The sequence below is a fragment of the Saprolegnia parasitica genome (genome assembly GCF_000151545.1).
Source record: "Saprolegnia parasitica CBS 223.65 unplaced genomic scaffold supercont2.26, whole genome shotgun sequence".
In the NCBI taxonomy this organism is placed as follows: domain Eukaryota; phylum Oomycota; class Saprolegniomycetes; order Saprolegniales; family Saprolegniaceae; genus Saprolegnia; species Saprolegnia parasitica.
In genome coordinates this window covers 6,282-30,231 of record NW_012156420.1, presented here as the reverse complement: position 1 = coordinate 30,231, position 23,950 = coordinate 6,282, and the positions used below count along the sequence as shown (strand labels likewise).

The 23,950-nt window shown below is 58.8% G+C and overlaps 9 protein-coding genes across 9 annotated transcripts in view; 5 read left to right on the top strand and 4 right to left on the bottom strand.

Annotated features, from left to right (window-relative positions):
* The first annotated feature begins 1,147 nt into the window (after positions 1-1,147).
* Positions 1,148-2,615, top strand: SPRG_07104 (hypothetical protein). The gene is made up of 5 exons (XM_012345901.1): positions 1,148-1,254; positions 1,312-1,682; positions 1,733-1,967; positions 2,018-2,157; positions 2,214-2,615. Exons 1-5 carry the CDS (start codon positions 1,153-1,155, stop codon positions 2,527-2,529), a joined length of 1,164 nt encoding a protein of 387 aa, XP_012201291.1. The 5' UTR covers positions 1,148-1,152; the 3' UTR covers positions 2,530-2,615.
* A 234-nt stretch (positions 2,616-2,849) lies between these two features.
* On the top strand, positions 2,850-4,273 carry SPRG_07103 (hypothetical protein; the record flags this gene model as incomplete). Its single annotated transcript, XM_012345900.1, has 6 exons — positions 2,850-2,981; positions 3,034-3,119; positions 3,166-3,447; positions 3,506-3,740; positions 3,792-3,931; positions 3,979-4,273. The coding sequence occupies exons 1-6, from the start codon at positions 2,856-2,858 to the stop codon at positions 4,271-4,273; spliced, it is 1,164 nt and encodes a 387-aa protein (XP_012201290.1). The 5' UTR covers positions 2,850-2,855.
* Positions 4,274-4,579: 306 nt separating this feature from the next.
* SPRG_07102 (hypothetical protein) lies at positions 4,580-7,483 on the top strand (the record flags this gene model as incomplete). Its single annotated transcript, XM_012345899.1, has 11 exons — positions 4,580-4,744; positions 4,795-4,929; positions 4,977-5,341; positions 5,387-5,672; positions 5,761-5,859; positions 5,908-6,021; positions 6,077-6,223; positions 6,274-6,370; positions 6,418-6,533; positions 6,583-7,227; positions 7,289-7,483. 11 exons carry the CDS (start codon positions 4,580-4,582, stop codon positions 7,481-7,483), a joined length of 2,364 nt encoding a protein of 787 aa, XP_012201289.1.
* Positions 7,484-9,145: 1,662 nt separating this feature from the next.
* On the top strand, positions 9,146-10,129 carry SPRG_07101 (hypothetical protein; the record flags this gene model as incomplete). Its single annotated transcript, XM_012345898.1, has 2 exons — positions 9,146-10,005; positions 10,030-10,129. The coding sequence occupies 2 exons, from the start codon at positions 9,146-9,148 to the stop codon at positions 10,127-10,129; spliced, it is 960 nt and encodes a 319-aa protein (XP_012201288.1).
* A 699-nt stretch (positions 10,130-10,828) lies between these two features.
* Positions 10,829-13,020, top strand: SPRG_07100 (heat shock protein). Its single transcript, XM_012345897.1, has one exon. The coding sequence runs from the start codon at positions 10,867-10,869 to the stop codon at positions 12,982-12,984; it is 2,118 nt and encodes a 705-aa protein (XP_012201287.1). The 5' UTR covers positions 10,829-10,866; the 3' UTR covers positions 12,985-13,020.
* Positions 13,021-13,280: 260 nt separating this feature from the next.
* On the bottom strand, positions 13,281-19,222 carry SPRG_07099 (hypothetical protein; the record flags this gene model as incomplete). The annotated part of the gene is made up of 13 exons (XM_012345896.1): positions 13,281-13,583; positions 13,628-13,709; positions 13,757-14,004; positions 14,047-14,262; positions 14,314-14,481; positions 14,543-14,780; positions 14,828-15,021; positions 15,083-15,187; positions 15,239-15,327; positions 15,376-15,541; positions 15,592-15,654; positions 15,698-15,931; positions 16,529-19,222. 13 exons carry the CDS (start codon positions 19,220-19,222, stop codon positions 13,281-13,283), a joined length of 4,800 nt encoding a protein of 1,599 aa, XP_012201286.1.
* An 811-nt stretch (positions 19,223-20,033) lies between these two features.
* SPRG_07098 (hypothetical protein) lies at positions 20,034-20,579 on the bottom strand (the record flags this gene model as incomplete). The annotated part of the gene is made up of 1 exon (XM_012345895.1): positions 20,034-20,579. The coding sequence occupies one exon, from the start codon at positions 20,577-20,579 to the stop codon at positions 20,034-20,036; it is 546 nt and encodes a 181-aa protein (XP_012201285.1).
* A 1,168-nt stretch (positions 20,580-21,747) lies between these two features.
* On the bottom strand, positions 21,748-22,311 carry SPRG_20339 (hypothetical protein; the record flags this gene model as incomplete). Its single annotated transcript, XM_012346067.1, has 3 exons — positions 21,748-22,022; positions 22,125-22,239; positions 22,285-22,311. The coding sequence occupies 3 exons, from the start codon at positions 22,309-22,311 to the stop codon at positions 21,748-21,750; spliced, it is 417 nt and encodes a 138-aa protein (XP_012201457.1).
* A 76-nt stretch (positions 22,312-22,387) lies between these two features.
* Positions 22,388-23,950, bottom strand: part of SPRG_22194 (valyl-tRNA synthetase) — a gene marked incomplete at both ends in the record, with an annotated part of 3,278 nt that continues 1,715 nt past the window's right edge. Inside the window, 8 exons of the mRNA XM_012346080.1 lie at positions 22,388-22,471; positions 22,531-22,636; positions 22,668-22,927; positions 22,980-23,152; positions 23,215-23,341; positions 23,392-23,547; positions 23,594-23,716; positions 23,763-23,924. Of these exons, the coding sequence (XP_012201470.1) occupies positions 22,388-22,471; positions 22,531-22,636; positions 22,668-22,927; positions 22,980-23,152; positions 23,215-23,341; positions 23,392-23,547; positions 23,594-23,716; positions 23,763-23,924 (1,191 nt within the window). The remainder of the gene's footprint in view (positions 22,472-22,530; positions 22,637-22,667; positions 22,928-22,979; positions 23,153-23,214; positions 23,342-23,391; positions 23,548-23,593; positions 23,717-23,762; positions 23,925-23,950) is intronic.

Sequence of the window (23,950 nt, the reverse complement as noted above, 5' to 3'; positions counted from 1 at the left end):
GCAGTTGTCGCCCTTCATGCAGAGGCCGCGCAGCCAATGCCGGCAGACGACCGTACCTCGCTTAAAGTCCTTCTTCGCATCTTCGTCCTGCGGCAGCGCCGTCGAGGCTGCGGCGAGGAGCGCAGGCAGCGCGGCCTCGAAGTCGAAGACAAGCGCTTCCTCGTCGTCGATCCAGATCGTCCCAGGCATCAGAGCGGTGGACCTTAAAGCTCTGCGGCCGGCCAGTGCTACGGATAATCTAATTTTATCCGGAAGACCACATGTGTGAAACGTGTGCTTTGCAGTACACCAGGGTGGAAATTTCGTAGGCCATTTCCCGTGTTATATTGCATATTGCGTTGCCACAAGGGAGTATCCCATTGGCATGTTATTTAACGTTAGTAAGCATCTCCGACCTAGGATCGGGTTCGATGGGCGGGTCAATTCATCGCATTGGAACGTGAGAGCTCGTGCACTTAGAAGCGCTTTGTCAACTTTACGTGTGGTCAAGATCCCAGCCGAAAGCTGCGATCTATCGGTACTGCATGTGGTCTTCCAGGGCGCCGTGCTACTGGTCTTGTCATTGCATGCATATTGCGACTGCCAGCTTCTCTCTGAGCTTCGCTTCCCTTCAAGATTCGCGAGGGACTGTTCGCGGGCCTCGGCTGCTCGACATGTAGCTGGGCGGCTGGTATGAATGCCGTGCCGACATGCGCCAGCGTTGACCAATCGAGGACGTTGACGCGACCATGTCAGGATGCAGGATTCAATCTTGTCATCGACTCTACCTCGCGCATGGTGTCCACTGCAAACCATGAACGTTGCATTTAATAGGCGAAGGCGACCTCAGATACCTTCTTCAGACCTGCACTAAATCCTGAGAACAATGCTCGTCTTATATCGTTCTCGCAGAGGCGAGATGTGGCGCCATCAAGATCGGCCGGCGCGCCTGTCCGGACACAACATGTGACAGTCGTCGCAACTTCAACGGCAAACTCGTGCGAGTCGTCTCGACACTCGGTGGCACGTGCGGCGTGTGCACTTTGGCGCTGCGAGCCAATCCAAATGGGTTTAGCAACGTGATTTCCATCGACATGTCTCAGAAGCCGTGCCAAGGTAATCGCCACGGGGCATCCTCGCCATCCACGTCTGCATCCATTTCGTAATTTCATCATGCTCGCGCTCCGCAAGTCGCTCGCCCGGTCTTTTGCGTCGTCGCCGATTCTCACGCCCGTCTCGATCGAGTCGACGCGCATGTCGTACGCGGACATCATTGTACAAGAATATCCATATCCTGCCATATCGTATATACGATCTTACTCTTGGTACTAGGACGACGATGGCGGCGCGCGCGGCCGGTGGCTCAACCACGGCCCGATCCTCGAGCGCATGGACGTGCTCGGCTTCGCGATCTCGGCCAAGCTCACGAAGGGCCCCGCGGCGACAATCAGCCTCGACCAGGTCCGGTCGCACCGCCCGGTCTTCTATGGCGACCTCTTCCGCCTTGAAGGACAAGTGCTCAACGCGAGCCGGTCGGCGACCTCGATCCAGATCACGGGGTACCGTGTCGACGTCTTGACGGGCGACATCCAACACACGCACGACGCCATCATTACGCTCGTGGCCATCGATGGCCAGGGCCGCCCGCGGCCGTCGCTGCCGCCGATGACGTCCGAGGTCGACCCGACCATGATGGACGATCGGTGTGTCTATAAAGTACAGTCTAGAATCCATTTTTCTTACTGTCGGATAGGGCGGAGAAGGCGCAGCAGCGCAAGGAGCTTGCGGCCCGCTGGAATGCGGTGCAGGAAGACGTCGACGCACTGCCGCAGGTCACCGCCGACATGCTTCAAGAATTCGAGCTGAGCAAGTACCGGCAGTCGTTCGTGCCCGTGCGGGACACGCTCGTCGAGGTCCAAAACTGGTTCATGCCCAAGCACCTCAACAACAACAACACGATCTTTGGGGGCGACCTTCTCCAGTGGATGGTACGCACATCGATCCTCCGTGACCGCGTCGTTAATTATGCGTTCTTTAGGACAAGGTCGCGGCGTTCTGTGCCAAGAAATTTTGCAAGAGCGTCAACATGGCGACCGTGTCGGTGAACCGCATTAGCTTCAAGTCGCCCGTGACCACCGAGGACATTGTGTCGATGCGCGCGCACGTTGTGAGCGTTCGGTACAGTCTACATCATGCACAAGAATATTGTCTTATATGACGTCTCTGCATTGTAGCCGCCACACGCTCGAGGTCGAAGTCGAGGTGTTTGTCGAGCGCATGGGGTCGGGCGAGAAGAAGAAGTCGCACTCGGGTTACTTTACGTGCGTCAACCTCGACGCTGCGCAGCGTCCGGCGTTCATCAAGACGGGTCTCGCGGTCGATGAAGCCGACCAGGATGGCATGCGCTACCTTTTGAAGGCGCAGAAGCGCTGGGAATTCGACTTGGAAGGCCAGCACTTGCACCAATTCCCGCCCATTCCGCTCTCCAACAATCAGTTTCCCGTCCCGTTCTCGACCCGGCAGCAAGACAAGATGAGCATCAAGATTTAGACAACATACATAACCCAGAATAGAGATAGACCACGAGAAGACTCGCTACAAAAATGACCAGGGAGCTTCAACCCTACTTTTATGGCCAGGCAGTGCTTATTTATACTGCAAGGCAGTGGACGCCTCGATCGCGTTGAGATAGACAGCAGTGAGCTTGGTGCGGGTACCGGTAGTACTGTAGCACTAGTAACAAGTATGACGACTGTAGTCAGCGAGGAGATGCAGTCGTCCCAGCGAGTTCGGTCATGATCTTGATGGTATCCGGATCGTCTGCGTATCCGGATTTCAATGTTGACGGATCTTGGTTAGTTTCCGATCTGGTTGCAATGTGGCGGAAACTACGAAATTTGCATCTTGGGCACGGCCCCCGGACGACGACGATGATGACGACGACGCGGAAGAGCAGCAGCATCGCGCTTGAGTCGACGCACATGTCCTTCGCCGACATCATCGTAGGCGTCGCCTCCATGCATGGCCGCATGCGACTAATGCATCCATCCGTAGGGCGAAGAGAGCCTGCGCGGGCAGTGGCTCAGCCAAGGCCCGGTGCTCGAGCGCATGGACGTCGTCGGCGCCGCCGTCGCCGCCAAGTACGTCCATCCTTCTACGACCATGATGCTCATCATGGACGCCTAGGGTCGCCAACGGCCCTGTCGCGACCGTGAGCTTTGACCAAGTCGACTCGCACAAGCCCGTGTTCCATGGCGACCTCTTCCGCCTCGAGGGCCGCGTCTTAAGCACGAGCAACTCGTCGACGGCCGTGCAGCTCACGGGGTACCGCGAAGAGATGCTGACGGGCAAGGTCACGCACACCCACGACGCGATCATCACGTTTGTGGCCATTGATGCCAAGGGCCGGCCGCGCCCGGGGCTCCCGGCGCTCACGTCGTCGTCGCAGCCCGACCTCGTTGCGTTTCTGTGCGTCGTCATCTGCATGGTCTCTTCGCCATATATTGATCCGGTATGGATGCTATAGGGCGGAGAAGGCCGTGCATCGCAAGGAGCTCGCGACCACGTGGCGGACGTACCAGGAAGACGTGGACGCGATGGCGCACATCACCGAGGACATGCTGCAGGTCTACCCGATGTCGACGTCGCGCGAGTCGTTCGTGCCCGTGCGCGACACGCTCGTCGAAGTCAAAAACTGGTTCATGCCCAAGCACCTCAACATGAACAACACGATCTTTGGTGGCGAAATCCTCCAGTGGATGGTCTGAAATCTGAATTCTGAAGTCTGGAATCGACTCGGCATAATCTGGTAGGACCGCGTTGCGGTCTTTTGCGCCCGCAAGTTTACCCAGAACGTGTCCATGGTGACCATCTCGATGAACCGCATCTTCTTCAAGCTGCCCATTACGCCCATCGACATTGTCAGCATGAAGTCGCGTGTCGTCATGGTTCGGTACGCACTCGTCTCTATAAGAACGTACACGTGCTTATTGGTCCTAGGCGCCATACCCTCGAGGTCGAAGTCGAGGTCTTCATCGAGCGCATTGGCCAGAACGAGAAGCGCAAGTCCCACACGGGGTACTTCACCGTCATCAACCTCGACGAAGGGCAACATAAAATGCCGCTCAAGCGCGGCCTCGCCGTCGATGAAGCGGACCAAGAGAGCATGCGCCACCTTCTCAAGGCGCAGAAGCGCTGGGCCTTCCACGTCGACGACCACCTGCTGCACCAAGTACCGCCGCTGCCACTGTCCCACGAGAACGCTGGCCCGACGCCGCCGCCCTCGCGCTTGTAATCGCTTCGTACTCGTCTACCTAACACACCACCATGGTGCTAGGTCGCCTCATAAATATGCCTGTTCAAGATCGTCTGCCATGGTGTTGGGTGTTTTTATCCTACCGATCTGTCGAGCCATCGCATGGATCCGTCATTGCGAGGGACTCTGGATGTGGCGCGTGCGTGCGTGCGTGCCCTCGATGAGGTCACCAGCACCAGTGTGGGCGCACTTGAGACGTCGGCGTTGGTTTCTGCGCGCCACGAAGGACGGTATAGGTCCATATGCCGAATTTAAAATGCAAAATGCCGAATGTAATTGGCAACCATGCTCACCGAAGCCGAGTGGGCGGACGCGCTCTTGCCGCTATGGAAGGAGTACTTTGGCTCGGAGGACGACGTCGACCTCGTCAAGTCTGACTTCCTCGGGCCGCTGCTCCAGTTCCACGCGCTCCTCCGCGACTGCCGGCAGCCCGACGGCTTCCTCGCCCATGTTCGTCCACGCATCTTTGTATGCAGGATGATGATGATGATGATGGCTAGGTCAACCTCATGGAGGCGACGGTCGTGACGATCCTTGCCAAGCACCTCTTTAGCCTCTTTGGCGACGACGCGCAAGAGTGCTTCACGGTCGGGTACGAGCACTACCTCCGGTCGCTGGGCCTCGCGCTGTGCATGGTATTACGACCTACTCCATCTCCTACGCCGAACACGACGCACTATAGCTGCGCCACGAAGACGAGATTGCGGCTTCCGAGTACGACATGCTTCCGCGCGATAAGCTCGTGATGACCAAGGACAAGATCCACGTGCGCATCGTGGGCTGGGAGCCCGAGACGGCGATCGGCGACCTCAAGGCCCACGCCGTCGACACGTTCGTCAGCGTCACGGGCACGGTCATCCGCGTCAACGCGATCAAGCCGCTTGTCGTCTGGTGCGAGTTCCTCTGCGAGAAATGCGAAGGCGTCACGCCCCGGTACTTTCCCGACGGCAACTTTGACCCGCCGCCGAGCTGTGCCAGCTGCAGAAGCAAGGCCGCGCTCGTGCCGCACCGCAGCTCGGCGCGCACGGTCGACTTTCAAAAGATCAAGTTGATACAAACGACAGTCTACGTTCTTATGGCGATCGCGACTAGGCTACAGGAGGTCGACAACTGCGACGCGGCCGCGGGACGCATTCCGCGCATGGTCGAAGTCGAGCTCTTGGAAGACCTCGTCGACTCGTGTGTGCCTGGCAGTGTCGTCACAGTCTGTGGCGCGGTCAAGGCCATGAACTCGGAGCTCCACGGCGGCAAGTACGGCAAGCAAGCCCAGGCCAGCAGCCTCTATGTGCTCTACCTCGTCGCGAATTCAGTGACGAGCATCACGCAGTCCGAGGTCGTCTTCAATATGCTTTCACAAAAGCGAGCTTATCGGCGTCGCGTAGGCGTCATCGACCCAAGAGAACGTCGAGTTTACCGCCGAGGCAAGGACGCGACGTCGTCACGGCTCGTTGTGACGTTAAGTGTAGGACCTCGATGGCATCTACAAGATCGCTCACATGGACCGCGTGTTTGACCGGCTCATTCACTCGTTTTGTCCTGGCATCTTCCGCAACGAGCTCGTCAAGGTAAGAAGTACCGTGCTGCAACGATCGAGATACGAGCGTAGCCGGTAGGCGGGGCTTTTGCTCGCTCTCTTTGGCGGCGCCCAGCGCAAGGAGGATGCGGGCTTCACCCGCAGCGACTCGCACGTGCTCATGGTCGGTGACCCGGGTCTCGGGAAGAGCCAGGTCCCTCCGTCATCCACGTCTCGACAACAACGGACCATGGAAGATCACATTTTAGATGTTGCGGGCCGTCTCGATGGTGACACCGCGCGGCATTTACGTCGGCGGCAACACGACGACGACGACGGGGCTCACGGTCACCATGGTCAAGGACTCGTCCGGTGACTACGCTCTCGAAGCCGGCGCGCTCGTTCTCGCCGACCAGGTAGACGCGAGAACGGTTGTATCAATGTGTCAAGCGCCGGAAACGCGTAGGGAGTGTGTTGCATTGACGAGTTTGACAAGATGGGCATCGACTACCAAGCACTACTGGAGGCCATGGAGCAGCAGAGCATTAGCATTGCCAAGGCGGGTACGACAATGCAGGTACATGAACAACGTGTGTGACCATCGAGCTAGGCATCGTATGCAACTTGAACGCACGGACGTCGGTAATTGCAGCCGCCAACCCCTCTGGCGGGCACTACAACCGAAGTCGGAGCGTCTCGGAGAACCTCAAAATGAAGGCGGCGTTGGTAGACAATTTCGTCTTTCAATGTTCAAACTCGTTATCGACGGACGTAGCTCTCGCGTTTCGACCTGATTTTCGTGCTCCTCGACCGGCCGGACTCGAACCGGGACCACATGCTCTCGGAACACGTCATGTACAACCACTTGACGTCCAAGCAGAAGCGTCAGCGCGTCGAAATGGGTCTTGGGTCGCAGAAGAAATGGTACTTCAACTCCCTCTTTGGCTACACTTATGTACGTATGGAGGGTAGGTCCCAGTCGCGCGCTAGCCAAGGGCCGCCCGCCGACATTAGGAATGCAGACGACGGATCGCTCAAGCAGCGGCTCATGGCCAACTGGGCCGAGCTCCAAGAAGCACCGATCTCGATCTACCTCATCCGGCGCTACATCGCCTACGCGCGGAAATACATCCACCCGAAATTGTCGCCGGAAGCCAAGACCTTTTTACAGGAAAAATATTTGAAAATGCGCGCCGACGCCGAGACATCGGCCGACGGCATCCCGATCACGATGCGGCAGCTCGAGTCGCTCATCCGGCTCGCGCAGGCGCGCGCCAAGATCGAACTCAAAGAGGTCGTCGAGGTGCAGCACGCCTACGACGTGGTCGAGATCATGCAAGAATGCTTGCTCGATACGTACACGACCGAGGACGGTGACTTGGACTTTGGCCGGTCGGGTGGTCTCAGCCTCTCGAAAAAGGTAATCTATCGATCGATCGACCACCGTATCAATCTATCAACGTATCGTTCTATCAACGTAGGTCAAGGCGTATATGGCGCGGCTCAAGAAGGCAGCAATCACGCGCAATTCGACCAAGTTTAGTATGGACGAGCTTCTGGAAGTCGCCAACAGCATGGCGCTGCAGGTCGACGACTTTCGCGACTTTATCGATATCTTGCGCAACGAGTGCTACGTGCTCAAGCAAGGCCCCAACGTCTACAAGGTGCAGCTGTAGCTCGAATAGATCTTACATCTCGGACCCCACGCCGGTATCACTCATAAGAAATCGTACATTGCTAATACCATGTCCCGTGATCAAGCCCTTATTGCACGACGAGCACTCGTGGCAGCACCAGCGTCGTGGGATCCTTTCGTAGGTGCTCCTTTTCCGCATCAGGTGCTCTTTTCAGCGACCATGCCTGCGGGTACCGGACCTGGACTGTGGCTTTCTATTGTTGACGCTCGAGCTCATGCAGGCGCCCCATGGTATTCTCTTCTACGCACCCAACCGCCTGTATGAGCACCTGGTGGCGATGCGCGCGGTCCTGCCAACATGGCTCGGCGGCTATTCCTCGAACACCTCCATGCGCTCTGGCATACGCAGGTCCGCCCACCGCTCTACTACTGCGCATTCCTCTACGACGACGCCTTCATCTTGCGCCATGTGCATGATCGCGGCTGCTTACTCCCTCGCTGGATGTTTTGGACACCGGCGATCCGCGTGGGCAATATGGACGTGATCGCCTTTGTCTGCAGCGTCGCCGATGCGCGCTTGGAACCGCGGCTCATGGCCACCGCTACCGAGTGCGGCACCCGCATGCTCGTCCAGTACCTCGCGCACCAAGGCTGCTATGCCACGGACGCCCTCAACATGGCGTGCAAGCACGACCACGTCGTGTCGCGCGGGCACCTCAACGTGCCCCGCTTTCTGTACGAGCGGGCTACGCAGGCTTTTCATCGTCGACGCTCAGGGCCACAGCAAGCAGCAACGGACACTTGGCCATTGATTTCTTTCTCTGCCAACACCGACACGAAGGCCATATCGACACCGCTCTCGTGGGATGGCTCGCTCGACCAAGGAACGAGTCTGCCGTGCCGCGTGATCCTTCACGTCGCCTGGCTACCAGGCATAGGTACTTACGATGATATGTCGATCGGCAACGACCTCTGAAGCGCGCTGCAACCGACTTGGATGGCGGTAGTCTAGGCGCCACGTTAGCAGAGTAAGACAGGGGCATGAGCGTACTGTCTGTGGTCGTGCGGCGTTGCTAGGTGAAGATAAGACATTGCAGTGGCACATTAAGTGGCATAGCCCTCGTGCACGGAAGGATAAGCTGTCTCTACGCCACATCCTCAGCTCGGCCCTCGATGATGCGCTGCGACGTGTTTTGGTCATGAGACGGTGCAGACCAGGGGCCGCCAAGCCTGTCAGCGAACAAGCGATGGCTTCGGAGCGCCCGCCTGGGCCAAGTAATGCCGTTCGCCTCAGACTCCATCTCTTATCTCTTTATGCTCGCCTCGTCCGAAGCGATGGCGTCGCGTCGTTGTGGCGGCTCCTCGCGTGACACGCCAAGCTGCTGCATTGACACGACGCGACGATCCTACTCTCGGGAGCATCTGGGTACCGGTACGGCGGGCGCAGCCGGCAAGCGCGGCGCCACCAGCTCTAGCCCAAGCGCTCTGGAAGTCCGAGCTCTTAGCCGCTCGGGCGCCAGCGTTCGTCGCACTTGGTAGCAGCCACAAGCGCCGGAAGCTTGGACCGCCAGAAGATCCACGGAACTGTAACGATGTGCTGCGCGCTGATTGGTCCATAAGACCCGAGAATCGCACGTGATTGGTCCGATCTCACCTGGGTAGCTACTCGGATCCGTTGGAGTCGCCATATTTCCATTTTACGATGGGCCGCGTGCTTCGCCTGGCGGACCTGCTCTGGAGCATCACGCGCTACCAGGACGGCTGCACGCCCGACACGCTCGCGGTGCTGCGCCGCCTCCGCGCTGCGTACGCGACCAAGGACGCCTGCTACTACAACGACCCGGACGACCTCGCCGACGCCTTTGCGAGCTGGCGCGCGCGACGGGGCACCCACGGGCTCGACGTCCTCTGCGACAAGGGCTACGACCGCCACCTCTTTTGCTACGCGCTGCGCATCGGCGACGTGGGCTTGGCGACGTACGTGATGACGAAGCGCGCGATCGCGCTGGACGAGCTGCATTGGCTCCTCGCGGCCAAGTACGGGCACGTCGCAGTGCTCGAGTATCTCTACAGCCAGCGCGACGCACTGCCGCTCTTGCCGTCGTCGCTGCTGAGCGAAGCGGCGCGATGGGGTCACTTGCCGTTGGTGCGCTACCTCCACGAGAAGGGGCTGGACGCGACGCACGTCTTGTACTGCGCTGTCATGCACGGCCATGTGCACGTGGCGCAGTACGCCCATGCGGAGCGTCTCGGGCAGTGGTACCCGAGCCTCGTCACGACCGTCGTCTCCAAGGGCGACACCGCCATGCTTGCCTTCGTCCTATCGCACGGCTACGCCGGCGTGACACCGCGGTCCGTCGTGATCGCTGCCAAGTTTGGCCACTTGGCGCTCGTGCAGATGCTGTATGCGCAGGCGGACGATGCTGCGTTCGAGGAGGCGCTCTTCAAGGCCTCATGGCACGGCCATCTGCACGTGGTCAAGTGGCTCGACTCGCAGCGACTCGAGTGTGAAGTCCCGCACCGGATTCTGGACGAAGCCAAGATGCCGCTGGACGTGATGAAGTACTTTCTGCTCGAGCGACGAAGCGACCCGACGCGCGCGACGGGCCTGCGCTGCCACCCGATCCACACGCCGCGCCTCGCCGCCCACGAGCCCCGTGCGACCATACGACACGTCTTCGACTAACTAACTAACAGCCTGTCTTGTGTCTGCACGAATGGACTTGTCGACGCGATCGAGTCGTGGCTGCCTCTGTGATCTGTCACTGTAGTCTGCTCTGCGCATACGCTGGTGTCTTGGTGCGGCGCCCGATAGCAACAGACCGCCGCCAGCATGCGAGGGCCGAGGGCTACTGTGTTAAATGCTTAAAATGCTGGCGTGTCGACTCCAAGTCTTCTCTTACCAAGCAACCACTTAAGTATCAAGCTGCCGCCAGGACGTAGTATCAAGTCGGGTGGCAATTTAGTATCAAGTCCCCACGTACGGATACGGTGATCTGCCCTCGCCACGCGTCGCGGCCATGCAGCGCCATGTCCAACGCTTCGTCGCGCTGGCTCCCACTAGCCACGTACCAGTATCCTCTTCCATGGGCAACCCCTAGAATGGACATGACCGACCAACGAAGACCACCTCGTAGTATGCGCCTTCTCTCACTTAAGCCACCGTCGCTTCGTATCGCCCCTTCTCTAGTTAGTCGCTTTCAATCCAACAACAGCAACCTACTATCACGTGGCACGTGCGATTAACCGGCGGAATCTTCCAGAATCCGGATACGTGGAATCTAGAAGGTCGTGCGGGATTGGCTGAATTGCCTTGCTGCCTTGTGATTGGCTCCTGGATCGACCTTTCTAGAAGCTCGACGTGACCGCGGGCATCCGAACTCACTTTTGGATTTGCCTCCTTTCGCCAACAACTCGACTACCATGGCTGACTCTGCGGAAACGTTTGCCTTCTCGGCCGACATCAACCAGCTGCTCTCGCTCATCATCAACACGTTCTACTCGAACAAGGACGTCTTCCTCCGCGAACTCATCTCGAACGCGTCGGATGCTCTCGACAAGATCCGCTACCAGTCGCTCACGGACGCGGCCGTGCTCGACTCGGACAAAGACCTCGAGATCAAGGTCATCCCGGACAAGGCCAACGGCACGCTCACGCTCCAGGACTCTGGTCTCGGCATGACCAAGGCCGACCTCGTGAACAACCTCGGCACGATCGCCAAGTCGGGCACGAAGGCCTTCATGGAGGCCCTCCAGGCCGGCGCCGATATCTCGATGATCGGCCAGTTCGGCGTCGGTTTCTACTCGGCCTACTTGGTCGCTGACCGCGTCACGGTGCACTCGAAGCACAACGACGACGAGCAGCACGTGTGGGAGTCGGCCGCCGGCGGCTCGTTCACGGTCACGCGCGACACGACGTCGGAGCCCATCCAGCGTGGTACGCGCATCGTCCTCAAGCTCAAGGAGGACATGCTCGAGTACCTCGAGGAGCGCAAGCTCAAGGACCTCGTCAAGAAGCACTCTGAGTTCATTGGCTTCCCGATCCGCCTCTACGTCGAGAAGACGACGGAGAAGGAGGTCACGGACGACGAGGACGAGGAAGAAGAGGAGAAGGACGGCGACGACAAGCCCAAGATTGAGGAAGTCACGGACGACGACGACAAGAAGAAGAAGACCAAGAAGATCAAGGAGGTCTCGCACGAGTGGGACCACCTCAACGCGCAGAAGCCGATCTGGATGCGCAAGCCCGAGGATGTGACGCACGAGGAGTACGCTGCCTTCTACAAGTCGCTCACGAACGACTGGGAGGAGCATGCTTCGGTCAAGCACTTCTCGGTCGAGGGCCAGCTCGAGTTCAAGGCGTGCCTCTTCACGCCCAAGCGCGCGCCGTTCGACATGTTCGAGGGTGGTGCCAAGAAGAAGCTCAACAACATCAAGCTCTACGTGCGCCGCGTCTTCATCATGGACAACTGCGAGGACCTCATGCCCGAGTACCTCTCGTTCGTCAAGGGTGTGGTCGACTCGGAGGACTTGCCGCTCAACATCTCGCGCGAGACGCTCCAGCAGAACAAGATCCTCCGCGTCATCAAGAAGAACCTCGTCAAGAAGTGCTTGGACATGTTCAACGAGCTCGCCGAAGACGCCGAGAAGTACAAGAAGTTCTACGAGGCCTTCTCGAAGAACCTCAAGCTCGGCATCCACGAGGACTCGACCAACCGCACCAAGATTGCCAAGCTCTTGCGCTACCACTCGACCAAGTCGGGCGAGGACCTCACGTCGCTCGACGACTACATCTCGCGCATGCCCGAGAACCAGCCCGGCATCTACTACGTGACGGGCGAGTCGAAGAAGTCGGTCGAGAACTCGCCGTTCATTGAGAAGCTCAAGAAGAAGGGCTATGAAGTCCTCTTCATGGTCGACCCCATCGACGAGTACGCCGTGCAGCAGCTCAAGGACTACGAGGGCAAGAAGCTCATCTGCGCCACCAAGGAAGGCCTCGACATGTCCGAGTCGGAGGACGAGAAGAAGTCGTTCGAGGAGGCCAAGGCCGCCACGGAAGGCCTCTGCAAGCTTATGAAGGAGGTCCTCGACGAGAAGGTGGAGAAGGTCCAGATCTCGAACCGCATCGTCGAGTCGCCGTGTGTCCTTGTCACGGGCGAGTATGGCTGGTCGGCCAACATGGAGCGCATCATGAAGGCGCAGGCCCTCCGCGACTCGTCGACCTCGTCGTACATGTCGTCGAAGAAGACGATGGAGATCAACCCGATGCACCCGATCATCAAGTCGCTCCGCGAGAAGGCCGACGTCGACAAGAGCGACAAGACGGTCAAGGACCTCATCTGGCTCCTCTACGACACGTCGCTCCTCACCTCGGGCTTCTCGCTTGACGAGCCTACGACGTTTGCCAACCGCATCCACCGCCTCATCAAGCTCGGCCTCAGCATCGACGACGATGATGTGGTTGACGAGAACCTCGATGACCTCCCGCCGCTCGAGGGCGACGATGGCATGGAGGAGTCGACGATGGAGGAAGTCGACTAAATGTCTCTACCTTGCTAACGCTGAATGCAATCCTGCATGAACTTGTTTAATACTTGGTGTCTTGACTCTATTGCCAGCATCGTCTATGTCAGGTTGGGTATGCATGGACATACGGTCGACCGGTAGCTGTCTTGTGGGGATCCTGCGCACCGACGCCCAAGCGGTCCATCAGGTGCTTCCCCATTCAACCACCAGTTGTCGTCAAGAAGAGGTATCCGATATTTGGATCGTGAAAAGGTTTTCAGTGCAACGGTGCACAACGAGGCTGATAGATTGATATTTTGATCTGGAAATCGTTAAAAGGTCTTTTCGTGCCCCGGTGCGCAGAGGACGATGCAGTCGGTGCCATGGAGCTCCTTGAAGTTGACCATGAGCCGCGGGTTGGTCGGGTCGAGCAGCCGCGCCTTTTGGATGTCGGCGGCGGCTTCGGCGTGGCGACCGAGCGCCTTGAACGCAAAGCCGCGGCGGAAGGCCGCATGGGCGTTGGTCGGATTCCCTTGGAGGACGCGGGAGAAATCCTCGATCGCCTCGTCGTAGTAGCGCTCGAGCTGCAGCGCCTTGGCGCGCTCGTGGTAGTACACGAGGCGCTCGTCCGGCGCCTAGTTGATACCTCGATACATTGATACTATTGTAGTCACGGTACCGTTGCAATCGCGTCCGTGAAGCTCTCGATCGCGTCCATGCAGCGCTCGATCGAGGCGTACGATAGGCCAATGTAGTAGTGACTAGAGGTGAGAAGTCTTTTTTGTATCAAGAGAGTATCAAGTCGCACATTTCCGAGAGGTACGAGACGCTCGGAGCGTGGGCGAGCGCCGATCGCAGCTGCAAGATGGCCTCGGGGAATTGCAGCCGGTGGAACAGGACCATGCCTGCGTGGAAGAGAAGCCGCGGGTCCCCCGGCGCGAGCTTGAGGCCGACGGCCAGGTCGGCATGGGCCTTTGGATACTCGCGGCACTCGAGGTAGCAGATCGCGCGGTGCAGCCGGAAGCTTGGCTCGCGCTTGTTGAGCTCGACGCAGCTCTATCTATCACTTTGAATGCGTCCGAGATGACGAACTCGCACCGAGAGGTCGGCGATCGCGAGCTCATACAGCCCAAGCCCGCGGTGCGCGAGCCCCCGCGCGTTGTAAACACCGGGGCCTGACGCACCAAGGGTCAGCGCCAGCGAGAGGTCGGCGACCGCTGCGTCAAAATGACTCAGCCGCAAATGGCTCTCGCCGCGGTGGTAGACATGGAGTGCGTCGGGCAATGGCGCCACCGCAATCGCACTCGAGTAGTCCTATAATCTATTAGTCTGTCTCGATGGCCTCTCAGTTCTGATAGATTGCACCTCGATCGCGAGCTCGTGGAGACCGACGTCTTGAAACACGAGCGCGCGGGCGGCGAGGAACGCTGGTTCGCTTGGCAAGTCGTGGATGGCCGCTGTGAACGTTGCGATCGCTGCCTCGTGCTGGTTGCTCTCGTGCTGGAGGAGCCCAATGTGGTACTTGGAGGCCACCTACCCATGAGTGAGATGCCACCTTTTACGAAATGCACATGCAGATGATATATATATATACGTGGGCAGGGTCGAGCTGCAGCGCCATCTCGAGAAAGAGCTGCGTCTGCTGCGGGTGCCGCTTAAGATGCATGACCATGGCCTTCCCGAAGAGGTACCGCGGCGACTCGGGTACGACAGAGCACGCCATGTCCATGTCGGCCAGCGCGGCTTCAAGCTGCTCAAATATGCTCATCGCGCCGGTGGTCGTCGCCGGCGCTTCGGCCGTCGTGCCGTTGCTGCCAGTCTTGGGTCGACTCCTATTACTCCCATGCCATCCTTGTACCATGTGCGTGGCATTGGCTACCGGTCCTCCGACTCGATCTCGGAGCGTAGAAGGAGGTCGCGCGCGATCTGGTTGGCGCTTTCTTGGGCCGACAGTTCCTCGAGCGCGACCGCGATGCGCGTCAGACCGCGGTTGTAGTAGGCCTGCGCGTCCTTGCCGTCAAGTTTGATGGCCAAATGAAAATCTGCGAGCGCCATGCGATCGTACTCGTGGCCCTAATCCCCGTTATTTTTAGCATTTAGCATTTTTCTTGCCGTTTTTATCAATATTGAATACCTTTTCAAAGTACGCTTGGCCGCGGTTGTTGTAGTACGCAGGGTTCGAATCCAGGAGCGTGATGGCGGTCGAGAAGTGCTTGATCGCACTTTCCACATCATGGTACTAGCATTGATTGCCGTGACCACATGGACATGAATGGTCCAGGAATGCTACCTCCATGTAGCACTGCGCGAGCGAGTTGTAGACTGCCGAGTTGCGCGGTTCAAGCTTGATCGCTTGCATCATGTCGTCCACGCACTTGTCTACGTCGTGCAAGAAATCTCTCCACGCTACGTCTGCGAACGAGATACCAAAGAGGCCGAGCCGGCGGTAGCAGTTGCCGCGGCTATGGAGCGCGCGAAATTCGGTGCGAGGTCCACCCGATGCATCGTCGAGGGCCTTTGTAAAGTCGCTGATCGCGAGCTCATAGTGGTTGATATCGTAGAGGACGAGCGCGCGGTTGAAATAGTGCGTGCCCTACTCACAACAACATTCTGGCCTCTCGAATGCATTTTTGCTCCTTGTACCCGCTTCGTATCGTACTCGATTGCAAGGGTGAAGTCTTCCAGCGCATCGGCGGCCCGTCCGAGCTACGCAAATATTCTCAGAGTGCGCGAGAGACGTCAGGGGAACCTTGCGGAAGCACGTGCCTCGACTGGCATAGTAGGTCGGACACTTGTCGTCGAGCGAAATGGCCATGTCAAAGTCGGAGATCGCCGCTTCAAACTCGTTGATGGCGCGGAAGCTGTTGCCGCGCGCGAGGAAATATCGGGCGTGGCCAGGTCGGACTGCAATCGCCATCGAGATGAGCTCAATGGCCTTGACGTGGTCCTCGACCCCCGTCGCGCTATGGGCGATTTCGACCCCCTAGACAACAATATTGTCATCTCTGTCGCATGATTCAGACAGACGATCGAGGAGGACTTGCCTTTTGGTAAAAGTCGATCGCTTGGTGCTCGGTCGTCTTCTTCTCTTGGTTTTGCTCCATGATGAGGGCGCCGGCTAAATATGTAAAGGAAATGAAACGATGCGACTCCTTCGTGTTGACGGACATTAGTTGAGTGTTGGAAGGAGTAGCATGGACTACCTACTCTTGAGCTTCGCACCACTCGATGCATCCTAGCATGTACAGGCGTAAACACCGCGTTTTTGACGTCCCATCCCGATTATAAAATCGCAATGGCAGAGAGTTCTATGCACAACCGAAGCACAGAAGCACGGGCATGCTCACAAGCCAACTGAACGGTTTGTCGAAATCTCCAGCGACCGCCTCGTCCCTCGTCGACGCATCCGTTGGCATCGAGTCAATGTAAAGTACCATTCTTGGAATATGTAAATCATGACGCAATGTTGTACAGGTTGTCATGCGTTTGGGATCCGGCGCTTCTTGCCCCTCTTGGGTTCCTACCACGCAGCAGAGGGTCAATCTCTCAACTTCCACCGGGATATTCTTGACGGACGTACCGAAGGGTTCGGTGTGAGGTCTGCTAGCAGCGCATTAAGCTGTTTGACGCGCTGTATGTCGTTCCAACGCACGTCCTCGCGGCGCGAGTGGGCTTCGGCTGCGCCCGTCGACGCCATGCCAGGCTGCGTTCGCTTCCGCAGGATAAAATAGTCCAACTCGCCTTCATAGTCGCGCTCGAGTTCGAGCTGCTGAGGGTGACGCTGGACGGCGCACTCGATCTCGAGGCAGAGAGACATCTCAATCGTCATCACTGTATCACAGCCGGTGCGGAGAAAGCGGCGGAAGTCAGCGCAACCGCCGCAGTGGGCTGCATCGATTTCAATGTCGGTGAAGGCGTAGTCAGTGAAGGCTGGCAGCGGGGCAAGCGCACCGCCGCTGACAAACGCCGCCCGGCACTCGGAGGCCAAGTAGACGAGCAATTCTCGAAAGCGCGCATCCGATACCTGGCGCCGCAGCTCCTCGACGAGCGGCCAGAGCTCATCGCGGGTGGCGTCGAGAGTTCCCGGTAGCGCCGAGCGCCATTCGGCCGCACACTTCCGCGCCGCTTTGGGCGACACGATCACGAGGGCACTGAGAAGGTCGGCGACCGAGCTGGTTGGGCTTTTGCCGTAGCTGTCGCGGCGTGGATGCTCGAGTGTCGGGGCGAAATCGAGCAGAAAGCTTGTCACGAGAGCGCCCGTTGCCGTCGATAGAGGCGCGCGCTGGACGAACATCAGAATGGCCGGTAAGATGTCGGTGATCGGTCGGGCAAAGGCTCGAGACGTCGCTAGGAGCGTCGCATCAAAACCACCGACGACCTCCATGTACTGCAGCAAGGCCGCAATTTCATATGCGCTCAAATGCGCGCCCTTGGACTGCGCAGTCAACGCAGTCTTGATGGCGGCAACGTACGGCGCTTGCTGTAGTGATGGCTGAAGCGGAATGGCCGCCAGCAAGGCCTTGGGAAGATACTTCAATTGATGCCATGGCGACGGAGCCGCCGTGAGCGCCGAGGGCGCGCCGACGCGGCGCGAATACAGAAAGCTGTCGACCATCAAGAGGACTGGAGGTGGTAGCCACTGACCGAGGTAGTTGTCGCCCGGCCGCGTCGGCAACCCAGTGTCAAAGTACCAATCCAACAGAATGGAGTGCTCGGTGGGGGCGTCACCAGGTTTGAAATGGGGCTCCATGAGCGCCGCCTGCCAGCACGCCTTGAGAAACTCGCCAGCGAACGGCTGGTTCAACGGCGGACAGACAGCTTCACGCTCCGTCGTGAGACCCGCCAAGCTGGCAAGGAGGCGACAAATAGCATGGGTGCCGTCGTACTTCTTGACCACGCGTGCAAGAAAGGCCTCGACAGCTGGTAGCAGCGTCGGCCACCCAAAGGTTTCCAAGCTCTCGTGGAGACATTGCGCGGCGCCGTCACTTCGCCAGGTCGAAAGGGACAGTGTATTCCGGAGGAAGCGCTTGAGTAACTCGGCGTCCTTGTACCGGAGCAAGAGATACCCGAGCTCAACGGCGTCGCTGTTGTTGGTCGCAGCAACGTCGAACGCCGTCAGCGTACCGAGTATAAAGTCGTGGAGACTGAGACCAAAGAGGTCTATGATTTGACCGTTGCGAATGGCCTCTTTCAGCAAAGACACGGCGCGCGACGGACCAGCGATGGCCACGCGGCAGCGCTTGGGCCAGAAAAGGACTGCGGTGGCGGGGCACTCGGACCTGTTGGCGGAAGCATCGACGCTCAAGAAGAGGTCGGCGCCCTTGTTTCTGACACCCGACGTCACGGCGAAGGGGATGTCAGCAAGGCTTTGGATGCGAGTAACGCAGTTCTCGTACCGCACTTTGTACTCGAAATAGGGGTCCTCGTCCCACGAGTCATCCTCAAAATCATAGCCGCCGTAGACGTCGGGGGTGGGGGGCGAGGTCTCTTGAAAGTCGACCAGCGAAATGTCATAGCCATTTGTCGCCACGAGGATGTCCACAAGCGTCTTGTCGATGCACTTGAGGTGTTGAAACGAGAGAGTTTCCGGATATGCAACAACGACATGGACTGCGCGCGCAATGCGCTGAATGTCATGCGGTGGGTCCCGAGCGATCGCGGCAAAGGCTTCGATGACGTCATTTCGGGTCGGCGGTGGCACCCACGCTTCGGGGTCGCTCGTCAAGGCATACACAAGGGCCACGCGACAGCCGGATGTGATCGGTGCACTCGTAATGTGGTTGAACGAAGCAAAGGTCTGCACTGCTTGCTGCGACGCCGTTAGTTCCAATACGTCGGTGCCGTTGGTGAATGTTAGCTCGCCGCCGGTATATGTGGACTTGAAGGACACCAGAAGCGTTCCGACGGCATGCGGTATCTCTGGCGTTGGTGCCAGCGTCGTCCCGACAGAGTCGATGCAGAGATGGGACAAGACCACACGGACATGACATTTGACGCGGAGGGCCCGCTGCAAAGCTGGGAGAATCCTTGTCTCGAGGTGCTTGCTCCATTTATGGGCGTTGAGGATCGTGATCTTGGCGGCAGGAACGATATTGGTGTGAAGCGCCGTGAGCTGCTGCTCTTGCGTCGGTGTCCATGGCTCGGCGAGGTGACCGTCGACGCCGTCCAGAGCGACTGTTGGGCTCAGTTGAGGAGACGGTTTGGTGCGAAAGACATACGACTGGGACTGAAGATGCTTCTCAAACGCAGCTTTGTACAAAGCAGCGGACGCCATCGCTGTCGGAGGTGAATGGTGGCGAGCTGGACGCGTGGGCTGCGCTGTGCCGACGAGGCGTTCGAGGACGCTGAATTTAGTTGACTTACAGTTCTGGTTTCTATCTTTGGTTTCCTCCAAGCAAGTGGAGTAGCAATAATACCTCCCCCAGTGCATCGGCGGGGCCGCTCCGAGGTGGTGCAGTTGGTGGCAGCAGGATGAAAATCGGTCGAATGGCTTTGTTCATGCGAGCCTCTTACGTTGCGAGGCCAAGTGTTGAAGCGCCTGGCGATGCATAGGGTCGCGACGAAGAAGACACCTGCAAACAATTCGCGTTGAAAGGTTTCCAAAAGAGTCATGGACGTGTTGTGGCTGCCTTGCGCTCTGCCAATGGTCAAAGGTGTGATTCGTGTCGAACGAGTTCATGACAAGCACTGGTACTTCCAACATACCAGCTTTTGCAGTAGCAAGATGAAGCCCCTTTCGCCGTCGTAACCCGAAGTGAGTTCGAGTCGCTGCGAGTGACGCTCGGCAAGATCTTACTTGATGGCGAGGCAGAAATCAGCATTGATGTTCATGGTCGAGGAGGACGCGACGCAGTCTTCGCAGAGCTGCCCATGTCTGTCATGCATCGTCGTCGATGGCCGGCAGTGGTAGAAGCGCGCCGCCGCCGACCAAAGCCACCTGACCCTCGGTGGCAAACGTCTGCGCATGTACTTGACGTTCGTTCATTCAGACGCGGACCAACGGCCCAGAACCTCGTCCAGCACCGCCAATATACCAAAGAAAGAATACGCTGACAACTATTAAATACGTGAGATATATATATACACTAATACGGCGCGCTCCGGTGCTTCTTCTTGGAGCAGTGGACGTCGCAGAGGTTGTCGTTGCGCTCGTACGCTGGCCGTTGACAGCCGTCGGCGCGGCAGCGCTTGCCGCCGCCGTGCGCCCAGCAGAGGCCGTGGCGCAGCGCCGTCTTTGTGCAGTCAGCCTCGCTGCACTGCTTGCCGCCGCCATGGGACCAGCACACGCCGTACGTCTTGGAGCGGTTGGAGCAGTTGGGGAACGAGCACGTCTTGGAGCCGCCGTGCTTCCAGCAGAGGCCGTTGGTCTTGGCGCCGCTCGGGCAGTCGGCCACGCTGCAGCGCTTGCCGCCGCCGTGGGCGATGCAGTGGCCGCGCGTCACGGCAAACTTGGTGCAGCCCGCGTGCTTGCACGGGCGCGAGCGCGGCGCGGGCGGCGACCGCGTCTTGGCCATGAGCGGGCTCACGCGTGGACTGCGCAGGCTCATCGCGCTCGTCTCGGGGCTCTGCGGGCAGCTCGAGCGCGAGCCAAAGTCGTGCAGGAGGAACGCGAGCGAGAGCTTCTGGGCCATGGTGGTCGTGGGATTTCGGTGCTGGAAATTGGCAACTGGCGACTTGTCACCTTCCAGTGACGCCAGAATTGTATCTGTACGTGTTCGACTTATCTTGATTACAGTATACACGAATGCACGGTGAACGTACGGCCGTACACGCTCGGGGTGGCCGAGGGCCCTGACGCGATGCTTGGTCCGCTTTCTCCAGACTGTCTCCATAGCTGGCTGCCGACCAGCTTGGCAGGGGATATGTGCTGGCATATACAAACTTCAAGTGCTTTGAAATGGGTTCGGCGCGGTTCGGAATACAACAGAAGATTTTACAAGCGCGCGCAGGCAGCGAGACGCAACGAGGAAGCAACCTCTTTAATAGAAAGCGCAGTATAAATAGGAGCCCTGGATATGAGGTCAACTCTAGCTGGCATAGCGCTCCCGCGCCGGCGTCCATGGCGCGTCCGAGGCCCGTGGGCGATCTATTTGAGACGGTGATGAGAAGTGGTCTTGGCAGCTCCGACGCACATGTGACTTGTCACCACGTGTCACACGCCAGCTGGGCTTCGAGATCTCTGAACGGGAGGCTTGTTAGCGCAGGGTGTTATAACTGGGAACGACAGTACGCGGGACAGTGGTAGGCGGGAAGATGGCACTGCGCGACGCTGGATACGCAAGTGGCAAGTACGCTCGCCGAGATTATTGCCGACGGCCGAGGGTGTTAACAAGGCGCAGCTCATCTCTGTCAAGTATCTCTGTCCCCTTTGAGGCCGGTCAACGGTCGATGTGGCGTTAGCCGTTGCGCCGAGATCATTTTTCTTCCGACAGCAGCAGCTGGACGTACTAGTAGGTGTGCGCCTGTCGCTAACCCGACCACCCACGAGCCAGCGCTCGAGAGCTGGGCTCGAGGTCACACTAATTTGTGCGCAAGTGACGAGAGATTTGGAGCGTCTGGGTTCGCAGTAGGTGTTTACGTCTGGTGCCACCCGCGCGCATACTACTGTAGACCACCGAATCAAGCGCTGTTATAACACGCAGCCCGCGACATCCAGCGTGCAGCGAACGTAGCTTTTCGAAATGCAAAGCAACTCGGTTGGACTGACGCCGACACAGCTGTCCGACCCATCATAAATCAGTGCACTGCATACAGTGTATTCTTGGCTTCCTCACATCGTTGGCGTCTATAGGTCTAGGTTCAAGTACGCTGGAGCCGGTCAACCTGCGCCTGCAGCGTCGCCAGTGCGGCCAAACTCTCCCCGAGACTGGCGTGCTCGACACTGGCTTGCGCGATGCGTTCGTCGTCCTGCGCCTGAATGGCTTCGGGGACGTTCGCAGCGTACTTGGGGTCGGCACGCTTGGCGTTTAGCATCGCCAGCGTCTTGGCGGCCTTGGCCTGGCGCTTGGTGAGCCGGTCGACCTCGGCCGAGATGCGGCCGCTGGTCTCGAGCCCGATCGGCAGCGGCAACAGCACTACGTTTTTATACACACCCAATGAGCAATCCACGCGTCGCCAGCGATCCCACTGCAGATCCGTCGCAGATCCTTCGGCGTGCATCGCTAATCGACCATTACCTTGGCAGTGCTCGTGCAGCGAGTGCGTGAGCCAGACGTGGCGCGGCGACTTGGTCTCGTCGGCGGCGGTGGTCAGAAGCGCGACCGGGCCGGCCCGGCATTGCGCTTCAATGTCCTATGGATCGGGTACATCCAGCCGCTTGCGACAGAGACGACGTACGCTCAAGTTCCGCTCCAGGAGCGCCATCGTCGTCGCATCGCTGCACTGAATCTTCAAGCCACTACGAACACCGGTCGGTTCGTCAACGGGAACAAGGTGATGATTACTCGACGGTCGACGCATCCGGCGCCAGCGTCTTGCGCGTGTGCCGCAACGACCGCACCGCGTGCATGACATCCAGTACCGCCTACACCATCCAGTGTTTGATCCAGAAGTCGAGAAAGAAAACCCATCGATAATCGAAACCTGCATGCTTGCTTCGGCGTCGCGGTCGACCCAGCGCGCCCACTGCGCAGGGTCGGGGAACGCGGCCGTCATGAGCGAGTGCTCACTGCCACCTTGGAGCCGCTGCCTACAGACACCGAGGTGACGCCTAGCACTACGTTCTTAGGTCGTCGTACCAGAGCTCTTCGGTCACAAAGGGCATGATCGGATGCAGCAGACGCAGCGACGTGTCCAACGCAGTCGTCAGCGTCGCCTTGGCGGCCTCCTTGGCGTGCGCATCCTCGTGGTACAGAACGGGCTTGGAGAATTCAATGTACACGTCGCAGAGCTCCTGGATGAAGAAGCGCTGGGCCGCATTCGCGCTCGTAGCAAGCTTGAACGTGCCGTAGCCGTCGTGCACCTTGGTCACTGCGTCCGCCTAGTAGAACGTCCATATCCAAATGCCCTTTGGTGGTGCCATATCGTCGTACCAGGCGGCTGAGGATCCAGCGGTCCGCCAGACTCATAGACGGTGCGTGCGACTCGAGCGAAGACGACGACGTCGTCTGCACGAGCGGCAGCGCGTACCGCAACGCGTTCCACATCTTGTTGCAAAAGTGCCGCGACGCCACGACGCGCTGGAGATCCATGTTGATTTGGCGGCCTAGATCGATCGATAGATGGAGAGATATGGATGCGTCGTATGGATAATAATCGTAGTAGTACCTTGCGACAGGTACGAGGCCAGCGTGAGCCGGAGGGCGTCCGTGCCGCAGCTCGGGAGGCCGTTCGGAAACTCCTTCTTGAGCTCCTTCTCGGCCCGCGCGCGCTCCTTCGGATCCAGATTGCCTTGCTAGAAAAACAAGGATCAGTGTATCAAGGTATCGACGAGGCCGAGGTTACGTGGAGGCCGTCGAGGAGCGTCGGGAGGTCGATGCCGCCAATCACGTGCAGCGGGTCGATGACGTTGCCAAGGCTCTTGGACATCTTGCGACCCGCCTTGTCGCGCACCATCGGGTGCAGCCACACGGCCTTGAAGGGCTGCGTGCCGCCGCTGAGCTACATATTAGATCTTAGTCAAAATCCCTTGATACAAACTTGATACCTCGGTGCAGAGCATGCTCATGCGAGCGACCCAGAAGAAAAGAATGTCCGAGCCCGTCTCGAGGAGCGACATCGGATACAAGTGGCGAATGGACTCGGGAACGCGGTCGTCGGTCGGCCACTCCTACAAGCGCCAGTGGGACTTGCCACCTTTAGTATCAAGTTGATACGAGCGATGAGAGCGGGAGCAGCGCCGAGCTAAACCACGTATCGAGAACGTCTTCGTCTTGCTCGAGGGTAAACGACCCCGGCGAAAGGTCGTAGAGCGTCATCGCCGTCGCCGTCGCGTCGTCGATGGACCGCGCCACGACCCACTTGTCGTCGGTCGTCGTCTCGTCGGTTCGGACGCGGTAGGCGG